Raw genomic sequence first — 23101 nt, 5'->3', positions numbered from 1 at the left:
GAACAGACACTGTTAATGGCAAGAGGAGGGGCGTGAGGCAGGGGAATGCTTGATTCTGTCTGGTCCACCTTGAGTTTGAGAGGCCTGTGTGTACCAGGCCGGGAATCATCAGGACACTAATGGATAGAGATGTGGGAATAGGTAAGATTGCCCAGGGAGAGAAGTAGGATGGAGAGAGAAGTTGGCTGAGGGGGATCCAGCTGGCTAAGGAATCCTGACATTAAGGAGGGGTAGAGAAGGGCCCATTGATGGTAGATTTTCCTTCAAAATCTTGAAAATGGCACCCAAATTCATACAGATTTCATTATATAAAGGTCCTGAACAAACAGCACAATTCTACTGTTAGTGCTTTCCTGGGACATAATAGTAGGTCAGACAAGAAAAGCAGTGACCATCTATCCAAGGCATTGGGAAGAAGTCAATGTCTTCTCTTGCAATAGGATTTCATCGGAAACTGGCATTTTATTGTAAACATAAGCAAAGGCTACTTCCACCCATTTTATATTGTTCCCTAGGGATTGTAGATTAAGAGTGAAAGTGTTTTCAAGGGGAAGGATATGCAGAGTCAAAACGAGCCACGTGTTTGGAGAAGTCTGTCACCCATCTGCGTACTAGCTACCCCTGTGTCCTATAGGTGGCTATCTATTCTCCCATATACACGGCCAGCCTGGATACCACTATTTTTTTTTTAAGTTTATTTATTTATTTTTGAAAGAGAGAGAGCATGCATGCAGGAAGGATAGAGAGAGTGGGAGAGACAGAATCCCAAGCAGGCTCTGAGCTGCCAGGGTGGAGGCTGACTCGGGGCTCGAACTCACGAACCGTGAGATCGTGACCTGAGCTGAAATCAAGAGTCAGATGCTGGGGGCGCCTGGGTGGCGCAGTCGGTTAAGCGTCCGACTTCAGCCAGGTCACGATCTCGCGGTCCGTGAGTTCGAGCCCCGCGTCAGGCTCTGGGCTGATGGCTCAGAGCCTGGAGCCTGTTTCCGATTCTGTGTCTCCCTCTCTCTCTGACCCTCCCCCGTTCATGCTCTGTCTCTCTCTGTCCCAAAAATAAATAAACGTTGAAAAAAAAAAAAAAAAAAGAGTCAGATGCTTAACCGACCGAGCCACCCAGGCGCCCTGCACATCACTCTTTAAAGATGACAGATTTAAGAAAGTCAAAAGCCGGATCCTGACCATTTCGGTAACCGTGGAAAAGTCAGTTCCTCACTCGCGTCCTATACTGCTCACGAGAGGAGGGGTTCGCTTCTGTGCACTAGGGGACGGGGAAGGGCTGGGGACCAGGAGGTGAGAGGTGGGGGCGGCAGCAAGGAACGCCGCTGGGAAGACCTGGACCAGGGCGCAGCTATCCTACAAGCACACAGGTACCAGAATCAAGTTTATAAACAGTTTATTCAGCTCATAATAGTGGGCAAGTTCCCAGCCAAATGCACAGATACAAGCGAGGCGCCCCTGGGTTAATGCAGGAGCCGGCGGGTTACATGGGACTGGGCATCAGGCAAGGAGGGAGCACCAAGGTTTCAGAGTCAGACACGGCCAGGGACCCTGAGCCGAGGGCGAGCCAATGTCCCGACGCTGACCGCTGCTTCCTTCTCCCAGCCGGGGTGTCCTCAACACTGCATCACTTCAGTGATGTCAGGGGAACAGATCTTAAAGAAATGGAGCCCGTGTTCCTGCACACCTCAACTGTTGTTGCTTTGCAAGTCACACGCTAGCACGTGAACAGGAATTTTAGAATCCTCCGTAACAGCGGGCCAGAGTGTTGATCCCTCTGTATTTCTCCCTCAGCCCCTCCTTGCCTGTTGTCATTCCTACCTAAATTCCCATCCTTAAGCCACACACCCTGATGACGAGAGTCTCACATACACAAGTCTCTCAGATGACAACGCTATTTCCAAAGCCGCATCTTGTGCAGTCTATGACATCGAAAAAAGAAAGTGTCTCTGGTTAGCTATTCTCCGTGAGAAGAGTCATCCACCCTTGACCGATGCCTCACTGAAAGCATAATTTAGAAGACAGATTTAGGAAGTGGAATATGGATAAAAATAGGAAACAAACTCCAAAAAGCCATCGTCTATGGGCACGGGGCCACCTAATGACCAGTTCACAGATGGGTCTCACTCGAAGGCTATAAAGTTGCTGCTCACGTAATTATTAGAAACCTACTGGAGTCCAGAGCCGACAATCTGCAAACCTCTGGGTAGACAGAGATCGGCGTCTGGGTAGGAGATGGTTGGAGTCTAGCTTAAACCTTCTCTAACCTCTGGGAGAAATGCTCAATCAGGGCGGGGGCGCGGGGTGCAGGCGGGAGCCGCACCACATACAGCATCTCAAAGGCAAGAAAGGCCTGATAGGATGTAGAAGGTTCACTGTGATGTTATCATTTTAATTCTGAAGGGCACCTTAAGTTCCATTTGTCACTTTTCTGAATTTATCTGTCGGGAACAGACGTGAGGACGCTGTACTGGCATTTAACTTTTTGGCAAAATAGAAACTTTGGTCATGGCCTCAGCTCCGTAAAAATGTTTTCGAGAGGCGATTATTTCTGATGAAAATAACATTTTTAGCAAGTGATACAAAACAGTAACAGGAAAGTAAACATCTTCGTATCTACGGTAAGAGCAAAAACTCTTGGTCAGAATCTTATTTTTAAATACGGCGCAAGGGTCAGTAGTGCTTATAAACAGTACAGAGTTCTCTTACAGAGGATCAGAAAAATAGCAAAGTAAGGCACAACCTGTTACGGTTACAGATTTGTGTTAGGCAGTAGTGTTCTTTCTGGAAGGCACAAACTGGAATTCTGATTACCTGAAGGTTTAAAATGTGGTTCTGAAGATGCCGTGGGACAGGGGGAGCCTCTGGGAACGAATCCCCTTAACTGAAATTAATGGCAATTAATCACACAGCGGGACTTCCAGGTTACGACACTCTGGAACTCAAGTCCGCTTCCTCAGCCACGCGGCAGTCTGAAGGCGCCGGGCCAAGTGTGGGCCGGGTGGCCGCACTTCAAGTTTGGAGTGCTTACGATAACAAAGGCACGTTTCCCAGAAATGAAACTTGACAGTAACAAACAGAAAATATTCACTTTAGACAGAACAGTAGGCGAGCTCGAGAGTATAGCAGGTTCTAAGTCAAACGTCTTGAAGAGGTTTCTCGAACAGCAGGCCGCAGCTTCACTGTTTCTTCATGGGGACACGTTCCACACTAACAAGCAGGGGAGACGGAAAAAGAGCAGAGGAAACAGCAGTTTAGTGTTTCGGGGCGAACCCAGAACTGACCCTGCATGTCGCGGTCTAAACGCGAAAATCAATCTGGCCGATTTCGCACCGGGGGCTCCTCCACAACTGTGCCGAGGGCCCGAGGCCACTGGGAAAAGGAAGGATGGGAGGAATTGCTTTTGCAGATGGTTCCCACGGATGGGGCTAAAAACCCCGACGGCTTGTTCCAGGATGAGATACAACAGTAGCAACAGCAATGCCAGTTAGTAATACTTCTGTGGGCACGTGGGTGTGTCTACGGATTTCTTTACTTACACAGCTGGCACCACTAAACGCCAGACGCCATCCTATTCGCTTTTTACGTATCAGCCAGTTGTGTCCTCGTAACAGACATATGGGGTAGGTACTATTATCATCCCCACTTTACAAACGAGGAGACGGCGGTTCAGAGACGTTCAGCGATTTGTCTAAGGCCGCACAGCTGATAGTAGTGGAGCCATGGCGGGGAACAGGCAGTCATGCTTTTCATCAGCAGACCACACTGTTTCTTGTAAAAGGAAGGATCAGACGAAAAGGTAGTCGGTGAGGGCCCCTGGGGGGGCTCAGGCGGCCCAGCGTTCGACTTCAGCTCAGGTCACCATCTCAGCTCGCTGCTGCCAGCGCGGGACCCGCTTGGGATCCTGTCCCCTCTCTCTCGGTCCCTCCCCTGCTCATGCGTGCACGCGCGCGTGCTCTCTCTCAAAAATAAATAAAGCATTAAAAAAAGAAAATGTACTCAGAGGTACAGGATACCACTGACCTACAGGGTGGGTCAGTGACAATGAATGCATTTTCTCTAACTTCAAAGGATCAACTTTTTTTTTTTTTTTAATTTTTTTTTTTCAACGTTTATTTATTTTTGGGACAGAGAGAGACAGAGCATGAACAGGGGAGGGGCAGAGAGAGAGGGAGACACAGAATCGGAAGCAGGCTCCAGGCTCTGAGCCATCAGCCCAGAGCCCGACGCGGGGCTCGAACTCACGGACCGCGAGATCGTGACCTGGCTGAAGTCGGACGCTTAACCGACTGCGCCACCCAGGCGCCCCAAAGGATCAACGTTTATATAAGAAATCTTGGACTTTGACGAAACAACACTCAAGTATCTAAAACGTTTACTGAAGAAAACGAAAATCTCTGGAGTACACTACCAGCTCTGAGGGAACTTTTACTCTGAGTTCTGGTACGTGAGGTCAGCTGTGAACATAGAGAGAAGACCCGAACGAGGAGCTGAGGCCAGAGAACTCACCGATGATGATGATGATGATGACGACCACGACGACAATCCCTATCGCCCACATCTGTGAAACAGACCAGTTCACATTTCAAACACAGAGGTCAACGTGCTCACTGAGGAGCATCACATTCTAGTCACTGGCAGAGGAATTAAGGTGCACTACAATTTGAAATCATTTACAGTTTTTAAAGCCTAAACTTCCTGTTCTCACTCGGGGCATGAAGGTATTTATCTGCTTTTTGTAAGACGGTCAGATGGCCTGCGGTCCCTAGAAAGGCATCTATTTTGTGCACACAAGTTCTTCACGTAAGGAAGGGCTGCTAACTTGTCCTGTGTGTCCGGAAGCGTCGCTTTTGTCCCAGGAAGGGGGCGGGGTCCACCCGGGCCCTGGTAGCTGCAGAACATCTGCTCTGGGCTACGCTCCTTGCGGGGCTGCTCTCCGCGCTCCTGCGGGGCACACTGGCTCGCCAGCTGCCCTTTCTCGTCACGCTGGAGCCATGCACTCAACCACATGCCAACTGACCACCGACCCCAGCCCTCTCTGGCCAGTCTGTGTTCAGGGCGATGCAGGGGTGGGGGGTTGAAAGCGGCTTCCGTTTACGATTGGTTTTGGACATTTCCGTTCTACGTGCTTCTTAAGGTCAGCCACAGAACCTGAAGAATTCCTAGCTGAGGGGCTAGGGAAAGGGCAGGCAGTCAGTGCCTTAGACTCAGACTCAATCCAAATTTCCATGTACGGGACGTCCAACTCACCTCCAACATTCACAGAAGTCCCATACTTGGAGCCTTAGTTGCCCCTCTGAGACTGCAGAGGGTGACTTAATGCAAAAACCAGTGAAAAGAAAGTTACCTTGCAATTCTTCCACCAGTATTTTCTCTTCAGCTTGGCGGCACTTGTTTCAAATTGGGAAGCTCCAGCCTGCAGTGCGTCTGCACGATCATCTAATTCCGAGAGCTTCTGATCTCTTTCCAATACCTTATCCACGTTGACTCTCATGATGTCCACCACCTGAACGAACGTGACCACACCGAGTTACACACAGAGGAAGGGAAGAACAAACACAAGGCTCAGTGAAGTAAACAGCGCGTTTTCCTTCAGGTCAGCACTTTATTACTTTGGGCCAAACTTCCATTTATAAATGGGAGGGGGGCGGTGCTCACTCTTTCACGACAAAAACACTCAGCAAACTAGGAACAGAAGGGAACTTCCCTAACAAGAGAAAGGGCATTTATGGAAAAACCCACAATGAATACCCATGCTCAACACGAAAGTGAAAGACAGAGCTTGTCCCTAAGATCGAAACAAGATAAGGATGCCCACTTTCACTAATGCTGTTCAACACCGTACTGGAAGTTTTGGCCAGAGTAATTAGGCAAGAAAAGAAAAAAAAGACATCCAAATTGGAAAGAAATAAATAAAATCTGTATTTGCAGACGATTCCACATACAGAAAATCCCAAAGCATCCACACACTGCTAGAGTTAATAAACACATTCGGTAAGTGTTCAGGTTACAAGATCAACACCCAGAAATCAGAATGTGTCCATCTACTAGAAAGAAAAAGGAAATTAAAAAAATAATTCCATAAACAATAGCATCCAAAAGAATAAAATACCTAGGGGATAAATCAAACCGAGGAGGCAAAAGATCTGCTGAAAGAAATTAAAGACCTACTTATAAGGGAAGACATTCCATGTTCATAGACAGGAACACTTAATATTGTTAAGATGGCAAGATGCCTCAAAGCAATGTACAGGCAGACAGATTCAACACAATCTGTGTGAAAATTCCACTGTCCTTCTCCCCCCTACAACCTCCTCCCAGAAATGGAAAAGCCGATCCTTAAATTTTTATGGAATTGCAAGGGACCGGAATAGCTGAAAACAATACTGAAAAAGAAAATGTTAGAGGACTCCAACTTTCCAATTTCAAAACCTTACAACAAAGTTACAGTAATCAAGGTGTGTGCCTCTGGCATAAAGACAGACATGCACACCAATGGAACAGAACTGAGAATCCAGAAATCAACCCAAACATCTACAGCTGATTGATTTTTGACAAGGCTGTCAAGAGCATTCAGTGAGGAAAAGGACAGTCTCTTCAGCAAATGGTACTAGGATAATGGGACAGCCACAGGCAAAACAATGAGGTTGGACCCCTATACCTCGCCCTATATGTAAAAATTAACTCAAAATGGATGAATGACCTACATATGAGAGCTAAAAACTATAAAGCTTTTAGAAGAAAACCTAAGAGCAAATCGTCATAACTTTATTATTTTTTAAAAATGTTTATTTGGGGCGCCTGGGTGGCGCAGTCGGTTAAGCGCCCGACTTCAGCCAGGTCACGATCTCGCGGTCCGTGAGTTCGAGCCCCGCATCGGGCTCTGGGCTGATGGCTCGGAGCCTGGAGCCTGTTTCCGATTCTGTGTCTCCCTCTCTCTCTCTGCCCCTCCCCCGTTCATGCTCTGTCTCTCTCTGTCCCAAAAATAAATAAACGTTGAAAAAAAATTAAAAAAAAAAAAAAATTTATTTATTTTTGAGAGAGAGAGACAGAGACAGAGACAAAGAGTGGAGGGGTGGGGGCAGACAGAGGAGGAGATACACCTGAAGGAGGCTCCAGGCTCTGAGCTGTCAGCAGAGCCCGACGCGGGGCTTGAACTCACAGACCGCGAGATCACGACCTGAGCCGAAGTCAGACGCTCAACCGACTGAGCCACCCAGGCGCCCCCGTCATAACTTTAGATTCAGCTATAGATTTGACACCCAGTCAAGAACGACAACAAAAATAAATAAATTGAACTTAATAAAAATTAAAACCTTTTATGCATCAAAAGACATTATCAAGGCTGTGAAAAGACAATCTACAGAATGGAAGAAAATATTTGCAAATCATTTAACCCTAAAATGATTTTTAACCTAAAGAGGGTGTAATATCCAGAATATATGAAGAGCGCTTACCACCCAGCGACAAAACGAGAAACTACCCAATCAAAAAACAGGCCAATAGACTTGAATAGACATTTCTACAAAGAATGTGTACAAATGGCCAACGAGCACATAAAAAGATATTCAACATCATTGGTCATTAAGGAAATGAAAACCAAAATCACAATGCAATACTTCCATATTCACTAACTAGCACAGCTACACTCCAGGAAAACAGAAAACAACAAGTGTTGGTGAGGATGTGGAGAAGCAGGAACCCCTGGATGTTGCTGTTGAGAATGCAAAATGGTACAGCCACTGTGGAAAGTTTGGTAGTTCCTCAAAAAGCTAAATACAGGGGCGCCTGGGTGGCTCAGTCGGTAAAGCGGCCGACTTCGGCTCAGGTCACGATTTCGCGGTCCGTGAGCTCGAGCCCCGCGTCGGGCTCTGTGCTGACGGCTCAGAGCCTGGAGCCTGTTTCCGATTCTGTGTCTCCCTCTCTCTCTCACTCTCCCCCGTTCATGCTCTGTCTCTCTCTGTCTCAAAAATAAATAAACGTTAAAAAAATTTTTTTTTTAAAAAAGCTAAATACAGAATTGCCACATAAATACTAGTCTGAATCTCACACAGTCTTCCATTGTGGGTCTGCAAACGCAGAGCAGAACAAAAGATGCTCTGAGGGTCCTCTGCCTTGAGAAGCCCACAAATACAGATTTGTCGGGCTAGAGCAGGTTGCTAGCACCTGCCTTCTGTACACGAATGGGTGACAACCAGAACTGAATTTGAGGCTTGCTCAAGCTTGGGAACGAATTAGGCTACCGTAAGAAGCATTTTGATGAAAAATCTGCTAAGAGGGATTGGTCTTGGCTTGAACAATCTAAAACTCTATTACCCTATTTTATAAAGTAGTTCTTTTTTTTCCTTTTTTTTTTTTTTTTTTTTTTAATGGCAGCAAAATATATCTTTAAGGTGGATCCTGGAGGAATGTTCTCAGGAGGAGTGTCTGTGGTTTAGATATGTGGTTCAGTCACAGGGAAACCAGCATGACATCTGGAGACTAACTTCTCAGAAGCTTAGCTCAGAGCTTTCAGAATAGGAGGGGACACATTTTTGTTACATTTATGAAACGGTCGAAGTTTCCTTTACATTCATGCTTTTCTGATACTTTTTCTTTTTTTTTCCTTTAAATTTTTTTTTCAACGTTTATTTATTTTTGGGACAGAGAGAGACAGAGCATGAACGGGGGAGGGGCAGAGAGAGAGGGAGACACAGAATCGGAAACAGGCTCCAGGCTCTGAGCCATCAGCCCAGAGCCCGACGCGGGGCTCGAACTCACGGACCGCGAGATCGTGACCTGGCTGAAGTCGGACGCTTAACCGACTGCGCCACCCAGGCGCCCCTCTGATACTTTTTCTAAACAGAATTATTTCCAGTGTTCCCATGCTGGTTTAAAAGTCACTGTGGGCAACATTTTAGAACAATACCTCATCCACTTGATTTTGTGTCTGCTGAAGTCTTCGGTTACTGCCAGAGGCAGCACTCGAACCTGCAGGTGCACCTGTAGACCTGAAATGTGTAAAGGCACAGCGTGAGTAAATTTTTATTCCAAATATTACACTGTTGTATGTACGGAGACATTACTCCAAGACCCTCACTGGTAGAACTAAAGCAGAAAGAGAAATCCTTCCTACAGTAATAAACAAAGGTTTAAATGGCATATCTTCTAATTCCCCTATAAACTTCAAGATTCATCCATATATTAAAAGTGACCGGGGTCTAAAGTGCAGGTTTAATAAGATCTACTCTGCATCACTGAAGCACCTGATCTTAAGATCAGGGATCCTACAATAGGGAAACTCAACCTTCCAATTTTTTTTTTTTTTTTTTTTTTTATAATTGTTTAAAGGCACACATCCACTTAAATGCAGCCGGTACTCGTCTGCTCTCTCACTGCGGTAAGAATGGTTTTCAAAGTTCTAAACAGTTACAGAATGCCACTTTAAAATGTATTTACACAAACAGGGTCAGGAACAGCGAGGTGCAGGTAGGAGGGGTGGCGCGAGTGGGAAAGATGAGGTGAAGTGGTGCTTCCTCTCTTAAAAGGTACTCCTCTCTTAAAATCCTTGCTGAAGGCCTTACTTCTCCCCAGCCAGATCTTTCTTGACCACTGTGGCTTTGAAGTTCCTCATTGCTTCCGTTATTAGGTTGGTCACACTTTGATTTCTCTCTCTCTCTCACACACACACACATACACACACACACACACACGCACACACACACGGTTGACCCTTGAACAAGGTGGGGGTAAGGGACGCCGACCTCTTCTGCCCCCTCCACAGTTGAAAATCTGCATGCAACTTTTGACTCCTCCAAACGTTTAACTACTAACAGCCTGCTGTTGACCGGGGGCCTTACCAGAAACATAAACGGTTGATTAATACATATTGTTTGTTAGGTGTCTCATATACTGTATTCTTATAATAAAGTCAGCTAGAGAAAAAATGTTAAGAAACTCATAAGAGAAAATACATTTACAGCCCGTACTGTATTTATCAGAGAAAAATCTACCTGTAAGTGGACCTGTATAGTTCAAACCCATGTTGTTCAAAGGTGATCAGTAATGTCTTGCTCTCCTAATAGATCACGGACTCCTGTGCCTTAGAGGTCTCGTCCCTGTGTCCAAGACAGCACCTGGCACATGTCTCGCATACAAGAGCTACTGATGCATCCATTGATTCAAGTTATTTATACCTACCAGGTGTCAAAGACCAGGGATGCAGTAGATGCCGTGCCTGCCCTTACAGTTTATTTATTTATGGTTTCGTCTGATAGATAATCGCAAAGGGCCATGTACTGGTACGTTTTCTCCAAGAGTTTTCTCATTTAATTCTCACGAATCTTTGAGGGAGGTACTACTATTAACCCCATTTTACAGATGCATAAAGCGGGGTTACGAAAGTCAACGCAGCTGGCTGCGGTGGAGTCCGTCTTTAGACCAGGTTCCACAGAATTCTATGGATCTAGATCTTCACCACTGTAATTTACTGGCCCAGCAGCCTCAGCCAGGTACACTCCTGTGGTGATCCTTAGTTCCTACAAGGAACCCAGGGAAAGCACCCATTCCTTGCTCCTCTGTAGGTGAGCAATGAACAGGTTGGAGGGGGACAGGGCGTCCTCGTGACTCTTGACGGTTTTCTCTCAGTGTTACCACGGTAAACTTCACGTTTTCAAGGGCCACTACAACAAGACAGCTTCTGCTTAAACAGAGAAGGTCCACAGGTCTGCCCCTGAGTCCATTCTGATCATAGGTGCCTCTAGACAGGGCCGAGGTCTCTTCCCTTGCAACTTCCGGAGCCCAGCCCAGCACCAGGCAGCGAGCAGGCGCTCCAGGTGTAAGGCAGTGGCCACCGATCCCCTCTGGGACCTTAGGCCGGGGGGTGAGGCAAAAGGAGAAGGGGTGGGGTTGCGGTAGGGGCGGGGGTGGGGGCGTTTCCTACCTCCGGGAAGCCCCTGGCTTCCCCACCCCGCCCTGTCCCTTCCGCGATCGCCCGACGGCCGCGAGGCTGTCGGCCCGCCGGCAGCCAGCACCCCAGGGGCCGCCGCCCACCCCTAGGCCTCGGGAGCTTCCGCGAGAGCTCACGCCCGAGCGGCGGCCGGCGGGAACCGTGCCGGGGGAGGGTCCCAGCCGCGGGCCGCCGCCCTCCGGGACCCGAGGCCGCCCCGCGTCCCGCCGCGTCACTCACATTTTGGCGGCGGCGGGCGACGGTCGGCAGAGCGGCGCAGCGGGACGGGAGGCCGGGGAGCCGGGCGGGGCGGAGGCGCGGGGCCGATGACGTCACCGGCCGCGGCCGCGAAGGGGCGCGCCGGAAGGGGGCGGGGCGTCACGGGGGCGGGGCCACCCGAAAGGGCTGGGCGGCCGGCGCGGGGTGACCACGCGGCGTGATGCGCTGGGCTCTGTCGCGCTGCAAGCTCTCTGCCCGCCGCCAACCTTGTGACGCCGCAGGACGCTGAAAGGGACTGTGTAGGTGAATAAGAGCCGTGGCGTGGTACGTTATTTTGGGCCCGGGTACGTTATTCTTCGGCCTTGACAGTCCTGGGGGTGACTGCGCGCTTCTGCGTGACGTCTCACGTTAACCCAGTGGTCCTGGAGACACCACGCTTCCCCCCGAAGATTTGTTAACATGAGACAGGGAGTCCGTTTGGGGTATTTATCATGGGCGTTGATTGGGTTAGACTCCTTTCTCCGTGTTCATTTGTGACTCAAATATTTGTCACCGCACAGACCATGACGGGAGCCTGGGCATCAGGCACTGTTTAGTGTCTACGTTTCTGTATTCCCCGGGCCCTGGCAGAGAAGATCCTCAGCTTTTGATAGGCTGCAGGTGGAGAGTTACTCTGCAATGAACTTAAAGCGGTTATTGAAAATATTCCTACCAACGTAGACGACGCCTCCCTTAAACAAACAAAAGTCTGAAAAACACTGCCAGGTCGCCTGGAGATCAGATGAGAAAGGAAAAATAAAACACTGAAATACTGAACTGTCTTTTCTGTCAGTGTAATAATTTGAAAAGGGAAATGCTAGTGTGTATTAGGATAAAGAAGAGTGTCCCAGAGGAGGTGCGATTTGAGTTGGGTAAGTAGCTAAGAAGAGAATTCCCAGGCAAGGGATGAACAAACATGAACAAAGACAACCGTGGAAATGGAAATGGTTTGCACCAACCAACCAGAAGGGGCAGGTTGGGTCACAGGTGAAATAAGACAATAAAAGAGTGAGCCTGGGGGAGCTGGGAGATAACCCTGCAGACCTGGTCTGGCAGGAGCACCGCAATGGACTCCGTGGGAGAGGGACTACCAGGGAGACAAGGTGACACTCTGCAGTGAAAGGGAAGGGGAGAGGATGGCAGAATTCTCAGAAAAGAAGACAGATAGTAGTAGTCAGTTGGAAAATGCCTTTTGAAAACCGCAGAGCATTTTGGCTGCAGAGGTGAATTTAAATTGGTGTCTTTATGTTTCAGGTAACCGGTATGCCAGTTGAGAGGCACCTGAGAAAACAGTTGGAAAGCAAGGGTTCTAGGGACCGTGGCTTACAGTGAAATTTTTCTTTTAGGGACACCTGGGTGGCTCAGTCGGTTAAACGTCCTACTCGATTTCAGCTCAGGTCAGGATCTCATGGTTCGGGAGTTCGAGCCCCACATCGGGCTCTATGCTGACAGTGTGGAGCCTGCTTGGGATTCTTTGTCTCCCTCTCTCTCTGCCCTTACCCCACTCGTGCTGTCCCTCTCTAAATAAATAAATATTAATTTTTGTTTTCTTTTTCACGGACATGTCCCAAACTATGTAATAGTCGACGCCACAACACTGTCTCTGGATCTAAGGAAACACGTGAAACGTATGGTTTGAAACATACTGGGTCACCCTGGATCTCAATAGCAGGTAAAGTTAAAGCAAAGCACACACATAGTATGGGGAAATTTTCTTCATTTTTAATTTACAGCAGAAAGAATATAAAGCATTCAGAAAACATTTTCCATATTTTAAGGGCAATTCAAAACATTTTGCATGGTTTCCAGCAGCTGAGTTCTTCAACAGATCCATTGATTCAATGATGCTTTACATGCACAATTACAAAAATAAAACTTACAAAAAAGAAGACATCTAGACTAGTTTTACATGCAAGTCTCAGGGACCCCCCATTGGGCGCCAACTACTGTGTGGAACTGCCATAAGCGACCCGTGCAGCCAGAGAGGGGTTCGAGTTATTGTCTTTATTTCGTTCACACAGTACAGCTGATTTCAAATGGGTAACAAGAATAGCAATTAAATCTTCAGGAGACAGAATAAGATTAGCTATTAATTTTATAATGAAATCCTACTCCTGGCACTTGGGAATTCAGATTATCCAAGAAAGCTGCGCTTACCTATCATCTTATAGTCAAAATTAAGATTCACAACCAAGAAAAAGCGGTCAGAAATGCTTCGTTTCAGTGGAAGTGCATTTGTACCTCACCCAGGATTCACAGTTGTACTGGTAGGCTACACTGGTAGGCTTTGAACCTACTTCCTATCCCCTCCAGAAGAACCCTCCTAATTCTATGTAAGTCCTTATCTTCCAGAAGTTTCTAACTTACTCAGCTAATAATGTAGCATGGGAGACATTAAAAAAAAAAAATAAATGAATACATAAATGTGAGGATTAAAGCAAATCCACTGAGGTCATTACTCTTGTCAAAAGATCACTTATTTGTACCGTAAGAAATGGAAGAAACCGATCTCAATTCAGTACTAACATAGGATATTCTGAAAGAGCTGGCTTTCACCTTCTGTTCCCATTTATGAATACAATTGTGTGTTTGTAAATTACTCAGTGTCCTCCTGTAGATCAAATCGTGTAAAATAATAGGTATCTGGGGGTTGGGGGGGGGGCGTGTGTGCAACAGCTGCAACATAACCCACACATTTAAAAACAAAATGGAGCCAGGTCAGTTTACAAATGTACAGGTGGCTACTAGTTGTGGGGCTGAAACTGTTGTCAAAGCTGATCACAAGCGGTAAGACATATACTTTACAGTAATCCGAGGTTGGCAGTGAAAGGAAGTAATTAAAAAACAAGTACAATTATAGAAAAGGCACCAAGAGCACTGACCCCAGTTTTTACCACAATCTGTTTGTATCTATCTTCCTTCTAAAGACGCCAGTTTAAAAGCTTATTTGTGAATATTTTTAGGCTTCACAACAAGCCTTGAGTTTTAACGTACAGTTGGCAGCCAGAACCAAGAAGAAGAAGAAAAAAAACAAAACTATTTAATCTCAGCTTTACACCAACTGATCCTGAAACTTAACCTGGGAGTTTTAAACTGGCATCAGCAAATGCGAACTTTATTCTCTCGATTTAACGTTAGTAGTTTAATTTTTAAAAGCATCAGATTTCTTTGGCTCCTCATTATATAGAAAGAGTAATAGACCATGACAACCTTGCAAGACCAGTTTGCCTCTTTTAAATTTTTAGTCATTTTTTTGTGCAATTTTTGTTACATTTTCTGATTTCCAGCAGGAGATATGAAAACGTGAGACATTTTTCAACCTTTCGTACTATTTCTTTTGTCAGGTTTTGATCGTTCTAAGTGTTCTTTGTTGGAGTGAGTGGATGGTGTTAAGCTATATACGGATTCATCTTATGATTATCTGTTTAGCGAAAGTAACTTAATTTTCTTAAGCAATATTAGCATTCACATTACTTGGCACCATTGGCAAAAAAATTTTAAATTAAATAAAATAAACTCCTGGTAGCCAAAATTAAATGTAAACATATCCTTTTTTTTTTTTTTTTTTAAGTAATGTTACTCTGCCTTTTATCCTAAGTCTAAATACAGTAGCTCTTTTTTTTTCCAGTTTAGTCATGCTTTAGCAAAATGTTCTTCTAAAGAACATTTAAAATAAAGTACTCTTATAGTGAAATAAAGTTTTTTTTTTGTTTCATTTTACAGACCATAGCCACTAATGCTTTGCTTTTGTTCATTTCTTTTTTCTTGATTTCATGCACATATCTCTTTGTTTTAATATATACAATATATACAAACAATACATCCACATTTTTCTCGCTCATTCAGACAAAACTATACAAATAATTTTATCTCGCCAGGTTATCGACCTTTGTGAATAAAATATTTAGCAATTAATATAATCCCTTTCAAATATTTTCTCGCTTTCCGTTTCTACCTTCTATATATACACAGAAACTGCTCAGTTTGGATGAGATTATAGCCAAAAATATGGAATTTACTGGCCAGAACGCAGCACCACACTGATCTTTTAGGTGGCAAATGTCCAGGCAAGGCTTATGATTCCTTAGAATGACTACAGTTTCCAAGGTTACTAAGAAAAGCTACATGCTGTACCAATTCTCTAAGTAAATCTCATTGCACATGAAAGTAAGGCCCACAAATGAAAGTGCTGAGCATGACAAAAGGGACGAGATGGTCACTACACTCGCAGGTTCCTGGGAGGTGGTGGGGACAAGAAAATAAAGTTAAACTCTGTGAGCTGTTTCTCATTAATTCCCATGCATTCCCCGTTTACCACACACCCGCCCCTCTGCAAATTTCCACAAGACATTAAAAACCTGCAGATTTTAAAAGTTGCATTAAGTGTGCTGTAGAGATTAAAACAAACACGAATTCAAAGAAAATAAAACCAGTGAAGGAAATGCGAACACACGGACCCAATGAAGATTTGTATGGTCTAAGCCCTCCACTGAGAGTCAATCCCAAAGATTCAGCTTCTTGGAAGTAACTGACAGGTGCAGGAGCAGCATTCTCTTTTGTTGCTAGCGCATCCCCACCTTTGCTTATCTATATTTTTGGTATAAATATTTGTACAGTTCCACACGATGTTTGAATACAGCCCTATATGAGAAGGAAACCGGCTGCTTCCTAAGGAAAGGAAGCCTCTTTCGATTCCTCGTGGTGTCTTGTTTTTCCCATGATCCAACAGAAGATTGAGTTCCAAGATGTCTTGCTGATCAAATTAAAAGTTGTCCATGAAAGTGCAAATGCAATGACCAACACATTCCTGTTAAAATCCTGCAGCTGATCTCCCCAAAACTGCAGAGGGATTGTGTGCGTGTGTGTGCGTGTGTGCGTGCGTGTGTGTGTCGTAGTTTTGCATGTCTCTGCTAAAAACAGAAATGAAAACAGTCTGAAAAGCAATGTCACATTGCTAAGGGATGCTGCTGTATGTCTTCAAGTTCCTTGGCCTTTCTCAACTCTTTCACTCTGGAAGAGAAACAGAACAGAACACCAGGTGATAGCTGTTTAGTGAAACTGTGGCCAAACGGAGGGAAGGGCATTACCGATCCCTCTGAAGCAAAAACAAAAAAAAAAAACAAAAAAACAAAAAAAAAAACCCCAAAAAACAAAACAAAAAACAACAACAACAACAACAAAAAACCAAGACAAAAACCCTTTGGAGGACTGATGGCAAAAGAAACTCCTGCTAAACTGCTGGGGGAGATATTCAAGGAGGAAGACACAGCCCTTCCTGAAACTGCTCAGTATCAAGTGCTCTCAACACAAAGCAAAACCGAAGTCGGCTGCATTCAGTCCCGTGTGACAGGAACGTGCTCAATCTTAGAAAGGGTTGACTCTTCACATAGCTTTCTTCGAAGCCTGTTGGGACCATCAGTGACGCCCTGCAATTAGTTCCACATGAGGCAAGTTAGGGAAACTGCACACGCCTCTACTTAGCTTCGGATACACCCAGGGACTGAACTGCTGTGCTCACAGACTCCAGATTGTTGGATATCTTGAAGCCGACCTTGCACCTGCACAGCCGGGCTACTGCGCTCACGTATCGTGGAGTCTTTCTGATTTTCGTTAATTCCTTACCTTCCTCCCATTCCACACTGTAACTTTAAAAGATGCTCAGGTCACTTCCCCCAGTGCTCCCAGATGGACAGCAACAGCTCCCAGATGCATACCAGTAAGGTACTCTGTTCTATTTATCAAACGTGTTGCAGTCAACAAATTTCAATGAAATGGTTATCAACAGTCATGGAAAGTCCGCATCGGATTATTTGTTTGCCGTGGGGTTTGAATACGACCCCCCGATGTGGATGGGGTGCCGGGGAGCAGGTTGTAAGTTGGAAGGTTATTTGTTTTATTGAAAAAGAATTCAGATCTTGCCTTAAGAGCAAAAAGATCCAACGCCAAGTGTCACTTCAGGGTCTACTAGTAAAGTCAGCATGTGCTGTATCTGGCACCCAGTTTGCAGCTCTACGTACCACATCATGACCTGTGTTTCCCAAAAATGGGGGCGGGAGAAGGAGTTTAGCCGAACAGAAGCGGCCGTTTTTCAGGATGCGTATGCCCTATGACTCAGCAGCACGACAAGGAAAAGTCTGATTGGCTTTTTCTCATATGGGCCTCTATCTACAGAGGGAATTCCCAAACGCGCTTTTCTGATTCTCTAAGAATAAAGCGTCTCCTATTAAGTGATACCAGTGTGTTTATATTCTATTTTAAAACGAATGCCAGTTTACTTTCTAAATAGATTCTTGTTAACACTCAGGGGGAAGAAAACATTTTGAAAACCAGTAGTGAGTTACTGCTGTATCACACAGGCTAGGATTCAGTGGCCTGCACGCACGCTATTACAGCAATTTAAGAAAACAGGGTATTTACCACCTCCAAGCAGAATCATTTCTGAATATTCTGCCAAGTTGATGCAATCTCTTCACAGAGAAGTTGCTCTCTCTCAGAAAAAAAGCTTTATTACCATCATCAATACTAAAAAGAATTACCATGTTCGGAAACCTGCTGATTTGTCTGATATATTTACTAACTACGCCAGGTCCAGCTTGATCAAACGGTCTCTTCAGAACGGTTAGCTTTCTTTCTTAACAGGCACGTTTAGAACGCATTGCTGTGTTCCTAACTGGATCTCGGTATCAGTTTTCAATTTTATAATTAAATATACCATGGATTATTAAATTTTAGGGTAATTTGGATCATATCACAGTACAGAATTGTGCATCATCATAGGTCCCTAATTTTGGACATGCATACTTGATAAAGAAATGGCTTTTTAAAAATTGAAACATGCCGTATCGTGTGTTCAATTTTTAAACATGCAGTATCTATACTAACAGCCCTTTGGCTGGAAAAATGCCAGGCATGCACTGATGCCCCCTTTGCTCCGGGCATGCAAAGTGTCTGTACTTGTGCAGACCTAGTGGCTGAGTCACCGCAAAGTGTGCGTGCTGCTTCACATGCGACATCTTGTTTCTGCACTAGTACAGAACTCATTCACAAATATGCAACAGTGACTCCATCACTGATGAGCTTTCTAGAATCTGAAGAACTCCGAACTCAAAATCTGACAGCATAAACACAGATATCCATCCACAGTTCTTCTAGAGTGAAGAGGAATGCTATAAAAATATCACGTTCATCACTGGGAGAAAAAGGAGGGTGAACTATAAACCAGAAACGTTTTCTACAGTCTCATACCGAAGAAGCTGTAATCAGCTGGTCATGGGGCCTGTACCTTAAACGTTTTTCTTTTCATGATAACGGTCACGTTTGTTTTTGTAGGATTTTTTTTTTTTTTTCAATTTCTCTTGAAATTAATGAGAGAGTCTACTAAATTCCCATAAGGTTTTAAGGTCACCATGTAAATGCTCTGCTATGAAGTGGCGGTAGCCTCGCGCGGCTCTGGGTGAAGGAGAGAGACACGTCCATACACACAGAGGTGACGACGATCATCTGTACTGGAAAAATGAGACGCCCCGATCTCAAGATACGTCTTCTAGGCTTGCATCGCTTCTGAGCTACAGTGGAGAGCTTAGTTCTTAGTTTCATGATGAAGGTGTTACAGAATGTTAGCATTATAAATGATACCAGAATGGCTTCAACGGCATAGGCTTTTTTTTTTTTTTTTTTTTTTTTTTTTACAGAAAGTCGCTCAAGGAGGATTTAGGGAAAGAGGAAGAGAGGCCTTCTGTTTCAACAGCTGTACAGGCTACTTAGTATTTGTTACCTTGTTTAGGCCTCCAGACACTTCACCATCATCTCCAGTTTGTAAACGCAGAACCTGAGATTTACATCAATGAAGCGACCTGCCCCAAACAATACAGGTAACGAGAGGGGATTTGGGCCCAGGCCTGTCTGCCTTTCACCTCTCCACCCTGCTGCCTCCGATATACCTCAGGACAACAAAACAATTAAAAAAACAATTGTTGGGGGCGCCTGGGTGGCTCAGTCGGTTAAGCGTCCGACTCGGTTTTGGCTCAGGCAGGTCATGATCTCAAGGTTCGGTTCATGGGATCGAGCTTCTTGCCGGGTTCCATGCTGACAGTGTAGGGCCTGCTTGGGATTCTCTCTCTCTCTCTCTCTCTCTCTTTTTCCTCCTCCTCCCCTGCTGGTGCTCTCTCTCAAAATAAATAAATCAACAACAACAAAAAAACCAACAATTACTGTATTGGTTTCCCCAAAGGCCTCTGGAAACATCTCCATGGTGCGAGACGAGTGTATTGTTGAAACCTGGTAACAATTAACAACTGTATTTCTAACAACTGTATTTCCTCAGCTCTGAGATGCTGTCCCTTATAAGACCTTATGTTGCTTTCATTACAGTGTTCTGCAGAACAAAATTTCCTCCGTATAAAATGTACCTACCCACTTTATAAAATAGATCTGAGAAGTGAAAAGAAGTGGGAATAAGAATCAAGGAAGTGGGAGATTTTTAGCCTCCTCCAATTTCCAACTGGCAGACTATGTGGATGTTAATTAACCTCTCAAAGTTGAGCTGAAATTGGGAGACTTTCACAATCTGCCCCACTGAAGCCGTAAATCAAGTTCTAGGTCACTTGAGGGCAGATTATTAGGATGCTCTAAGGGTACCTAATTTTCTTTTTGTTTTACGTCAAACGTCAAATTGGACAAAAAGTAACGTTTGAATGTCATACTGCCTCTAGAGAAGCGCAAAACAATTCACTGTATCACCAAAGTAGTTTTCAAGCATTTGACACTAGAATTTTTGTTAGCCAATTCTAAAAAACCAGACGTTTCAGATCAGAGTTTCAACAGTTACAGAAATTTGTTGTTGCCTTGTCTTAGGACATGAACAGCCACCAACAGGCACATGTCAACACACATCTAGCACGAGAGGGGTCACAATGAAAGTTCAGTCGTTATTACCTCTGGGTTTTTCTCCTTGCTTATTTCTATTTCCAAAATGTGCTACAAGGAGTGTACTTCTCTCATAATAATTATTTCTGCTCATCATTCTCCAGGTTGAAAAAAAAGTTTATGTTTTCCCCTCCATCCGTTATGACTACATCCCGCCATCCGTTATGGCTAGCAATATTGTATTCGCATGACACAAAAAACCAAGTGAAAAATTCAGCGGAGAAAGAAAGAAACTGATTCTATAGTCCAAAACCAACATCAACTGTTTGAACTGGTGTCACTGGCATTACCTGTGTTTTAAGCCTATTTTTTCGGCACACGAACTTGGCAAATGTGGGCCGGGTTTGTTTGAAGTTGGAATTACGTTGGAAAATCCAGTGGTGGTATTTGCGGAACTTAGAATACAGACAGGCGTTCCATCAACTCTCGTTGCATTGTACGTGCTGTCCCAACTCAGCTACTGGTTCTCTAAAGGGATTACACCTGCTGGATTCACTCAGGGCCAAGAAACAGCCTAACCTGAGGATGTCCTGGTCCCCTAAAAACAAACCCCGTATACAGTGTGTATGCTTGCTTCTGAATTCCACTGCACAGAAGACAGGCAAAGCAGTCTTCCTTGGGGCTCTGAAGACCATTGACCCGGGGCAGAAACCACAGCTTCTGTGGCTACGAGGTTGTCGCGGCCGCAAGGAGAGCCGCCGGGAGCACGTTTCTGAGCTGCGTGCGTCAGTCCAGTCGGTACCTCGGGAAAGGGCCCTCCAGGGACTGGCTGGGAGGGGAGGCAATCAGGGCAGCGCGACTTTCCCCTGCAGCCATTCCGCTATGAAAATGGAAGACAACCCCGGGATTTGCCCAAGCGTTCTAGGCTGAAGATAATCCCCACTTTGGGGTATTGCTGCGGTCTCCACGACAACAACAACAACAACAAAAAAAAAAAAAAAAAAAAAAGAAAGAAAAGAAAGAAAGAAGGAAAGAAAAAAAAGAAACGAGAAAACATAAAAACGAATGTTGCATTCTAATGTACTGAAGTGATGTAGGAAAGCAACAGCACTGAAAGCCAGCAGAAGCCCACACAGGGTTTATTTCCATCAGACGTCCAATGAGAATTCACGAATAAATGAGGTAGGCCTGCTTCCGAAACTTGTAGCAAACAATGGCTCCATGGGTAAAGCATAAGGCAAAGCCGCTTCATTACATCTACTTGGTAACGCTCAGCCAGAGAAATGTTTCATGAGTCAGTGGATTTCAGCAGATATATTCTTGCAATGCTGGACGTCAAAAATATACAGGGCAGCCAGATGCGGCTTTCTGATTAGTTACCTGTTGCTCTGAGAGCTGCAATAGCTTGTGGGGAATTTAGGAAAAGAGAGATCTTGCCATTTTCCAGAAATCTCATTTGGATTGCAAAACAAAAAAGACAGAGAGGCCCAATAAGAATGACACAGAGCATGTTGTCTGCAATTTAACACACACCACTGTGTGCCAAAAATATTCATTTCCTAAAAGAGGCAAGTAAGACAAAATTACTTTGGATATTTGAATTACATCCATGATGACACATCCCACACATTCATTTCCTACTCCTCACCAAGTGTATCAGGCCACCTGGGAATTACACCTCGTGTCAAATTTAACTAAAGTGTGACGGCACCGTTGTTGACCTAGAGCACCGTCCACTCTTCTCAATCAAGCAACATACTTTCGGGCATCGTTAGAGAACTGTCCCTCGGATTAAAGTATATACAACAGAACACAAAGTATGAACGGAACCCGCAGAACTTGACAACGACCCCCTGAAGGTGTCTCACAGGACTGCTGTCCAGAGTCAGTGCTGAAATCGCTACTTACCAAGAAAACTGGCAGCATCTGGTAAAGTTCAGTGTTTAGAAACCCAGTTGTCAGTCAGAGAGAAAATCTGTTGCTTAAACATTTGTCACCAGAAAGAGTTACCTCTTCTTCCCCCCCCAATTAGGGTTCTTTCATGCCAGGAGGATAGCTTCACCCACCTTTACTGAACACAGGGACTAGGCCAACAACTTCCAAATATAGGTTATTTGAAAACCAGAATTCCCACTGTTTCTGATAATACCTGTAGTGACTGTTACAGGTCATAATGCCCCGTCACAGAAATAACACCTCAGGGGAAAAAAGGACTTGTCCAGGAATCACTCTTCAGAGAATAGTCTCTCCAATCTATGAGAACGCTTCCTGATACCCACAAAACCCCAAATATCTTGAAGAGGGAAATGGAAAAACCATTTTCTAACTGGAGAAAGAGGCATTGTCCTCTTTAGCCTCAATACCCGGAGGATGAAACTGTCACGTAATTTCAGTTATTTGTTATTTCTTTACGTACGAGGTATCTTGGGTTTCTGCTAGGACACTACGTTACATCCTGGTCAATTTAATCGGAACCCAGCTGGAGAGGCATGTTTTCAGTACATGCCCTTCAAAAACCTCTTCAACCTCAGCAATCCTCACTGTTTGGAAAGTAGTGTAACACCTAAGTTAACTCAGAGAAATAATTAAGATTGACGATTTAAATATCTCTCTGTGCACAACAAAAGTTTTCTCCTAAAAGGGCAGTAGTTGTGCCCAAGACAAATCAAATCCCTAGGAGAAGCTGAGGATTTGGAAACTCCACTTTAAGAGCCTCTGGATGAATTAGGGCTAAGCCTGGAGGGAAGGCTGCATGAAGACACGAGGACTCTCGGCCGAGAGCACCGGGGGGCTTTTCCTTAGCCAACCCCAAGTGAAGACCGGTGTACTGTGCCTTAGTTCCGATGACTGACCTCGTCTGCCTTTCTACATACCCTTCCGCTTCACCCATCGAGGACGTGCGGCTGAATGGTGTTTGACAAACTGCGCCACGAAATTGAGTTCCTTAAGTTATCAAATATCATCTTTTGATGCAGAAAGCTTAAATGTCTTAAGTATGGTATGTACATTAATAAAAAAAAAAGTATGCTAAGTCGTTTGACACAAATTCCACCA

At 45.0% G+C, this 23101-nt stretch overlaps 2 protein-coding genes and 2 long non-coding RNA genes across 12 annotated transcripts in view; 1 reads left to right on the top strand and 3 right to left on the bottom strand.

Annotated features, from left to right (window-relative positions):
* Positions 1-1376: 1376 nt before the first annotated feature.
* Positions 1377-11287, bottom strand: VAMP3 (vesicle associated membrane protein 3). Its single transcript, XM_045475526.1, has 5 exons — positions 11165-11287; positions 8906-8987; positions 5345-5503; positions 4507-4558; positions 1377-3207 (listed from the first exon to the last, which is right to left on the bottom strand). Coding segments are annotated over exons 1-5 (315 nt in total). The 5' UTR covers positions 11167-11287; the 3' UTR covers positions 1377-3187.
* Positions 3512-4500, bottom strand: LOC123597131. The gene is made up of 2 exons (XR_006711976.1): positions 4318-4500; positions 3512-4074 (listed from the first exon to the last, which is right to left on the bottom strand). It is a non-coding gene; the product is annotated as an uncharacterized LOC123597131 (long non-coding RNA).
* Positions 11288-11355: 68 nt separating the features above from the next.
* LOC123597128 lies at positions 11356-20567 on the top strand. 2 transcript variants are annotated; one of them, XR_006711973.1, is made up of 4 exons: positions 11356-11467; positions 12766-12854; positions 18874-19053; positions 20212-20567. It is a non-coding gene; the product is annotated as an uncharacterized LOC123597128 (long non-coding RNA). The 2 variants fall into 2 exon arrangements; XR_006711972.1 differs by lacking the exon at positions 20212-20567 and adding an exon at positions 19553-19654.
* CAMTA1 (calmodulin binding transcription activator 1) overlaps positions 12883-23101 on the bottom strand; it is an 855981-nt gene continuing 845762 nt past the window's right edge. For 6 of the 8 annotated variants that reach the window (XM_045475517.1, XM_045475516.1, XM_045475520.1 and 3 more), the window contains one exon: positions 12883-16192. In XM_045475517.1, the coding sequence (XP_045331473.1) occupies positions 16160-16192 (33 nt within the window). In that variant the 3' untranslated portion in view covers positions 12883-16159. Of the gene's footprint in view, positions 16193-21427; positions 21607-23101 lie in introns of those variants that run through there. The other 2 variants (XM_045475515.1, XM_045475519.1) reach the window with 2 other exon arrangements.

Source organism: Leopardus geoffroyi, chromosome C1 (assembly GCF_018350155.1).
Source record: "Leopardus geoffroyi isolate Oge1 chromosome C1, O.geoffroyi_Oge1_pat1.0, whole genome shotgun sequence".
In the NCBI taxonomy this organism is placed as follows: domain Eukaryota; kingdom Metazoa; phylum Chordata; class Mammalia; order Carnivora; family Felidae; genus Leopardus; species Leopardus geoffroyi.
The sequence above is the reverse complement of the archived record's forward strand: the minus strand, read 5'-3'. Positions and strand labels throughout refer to the sequence as shown.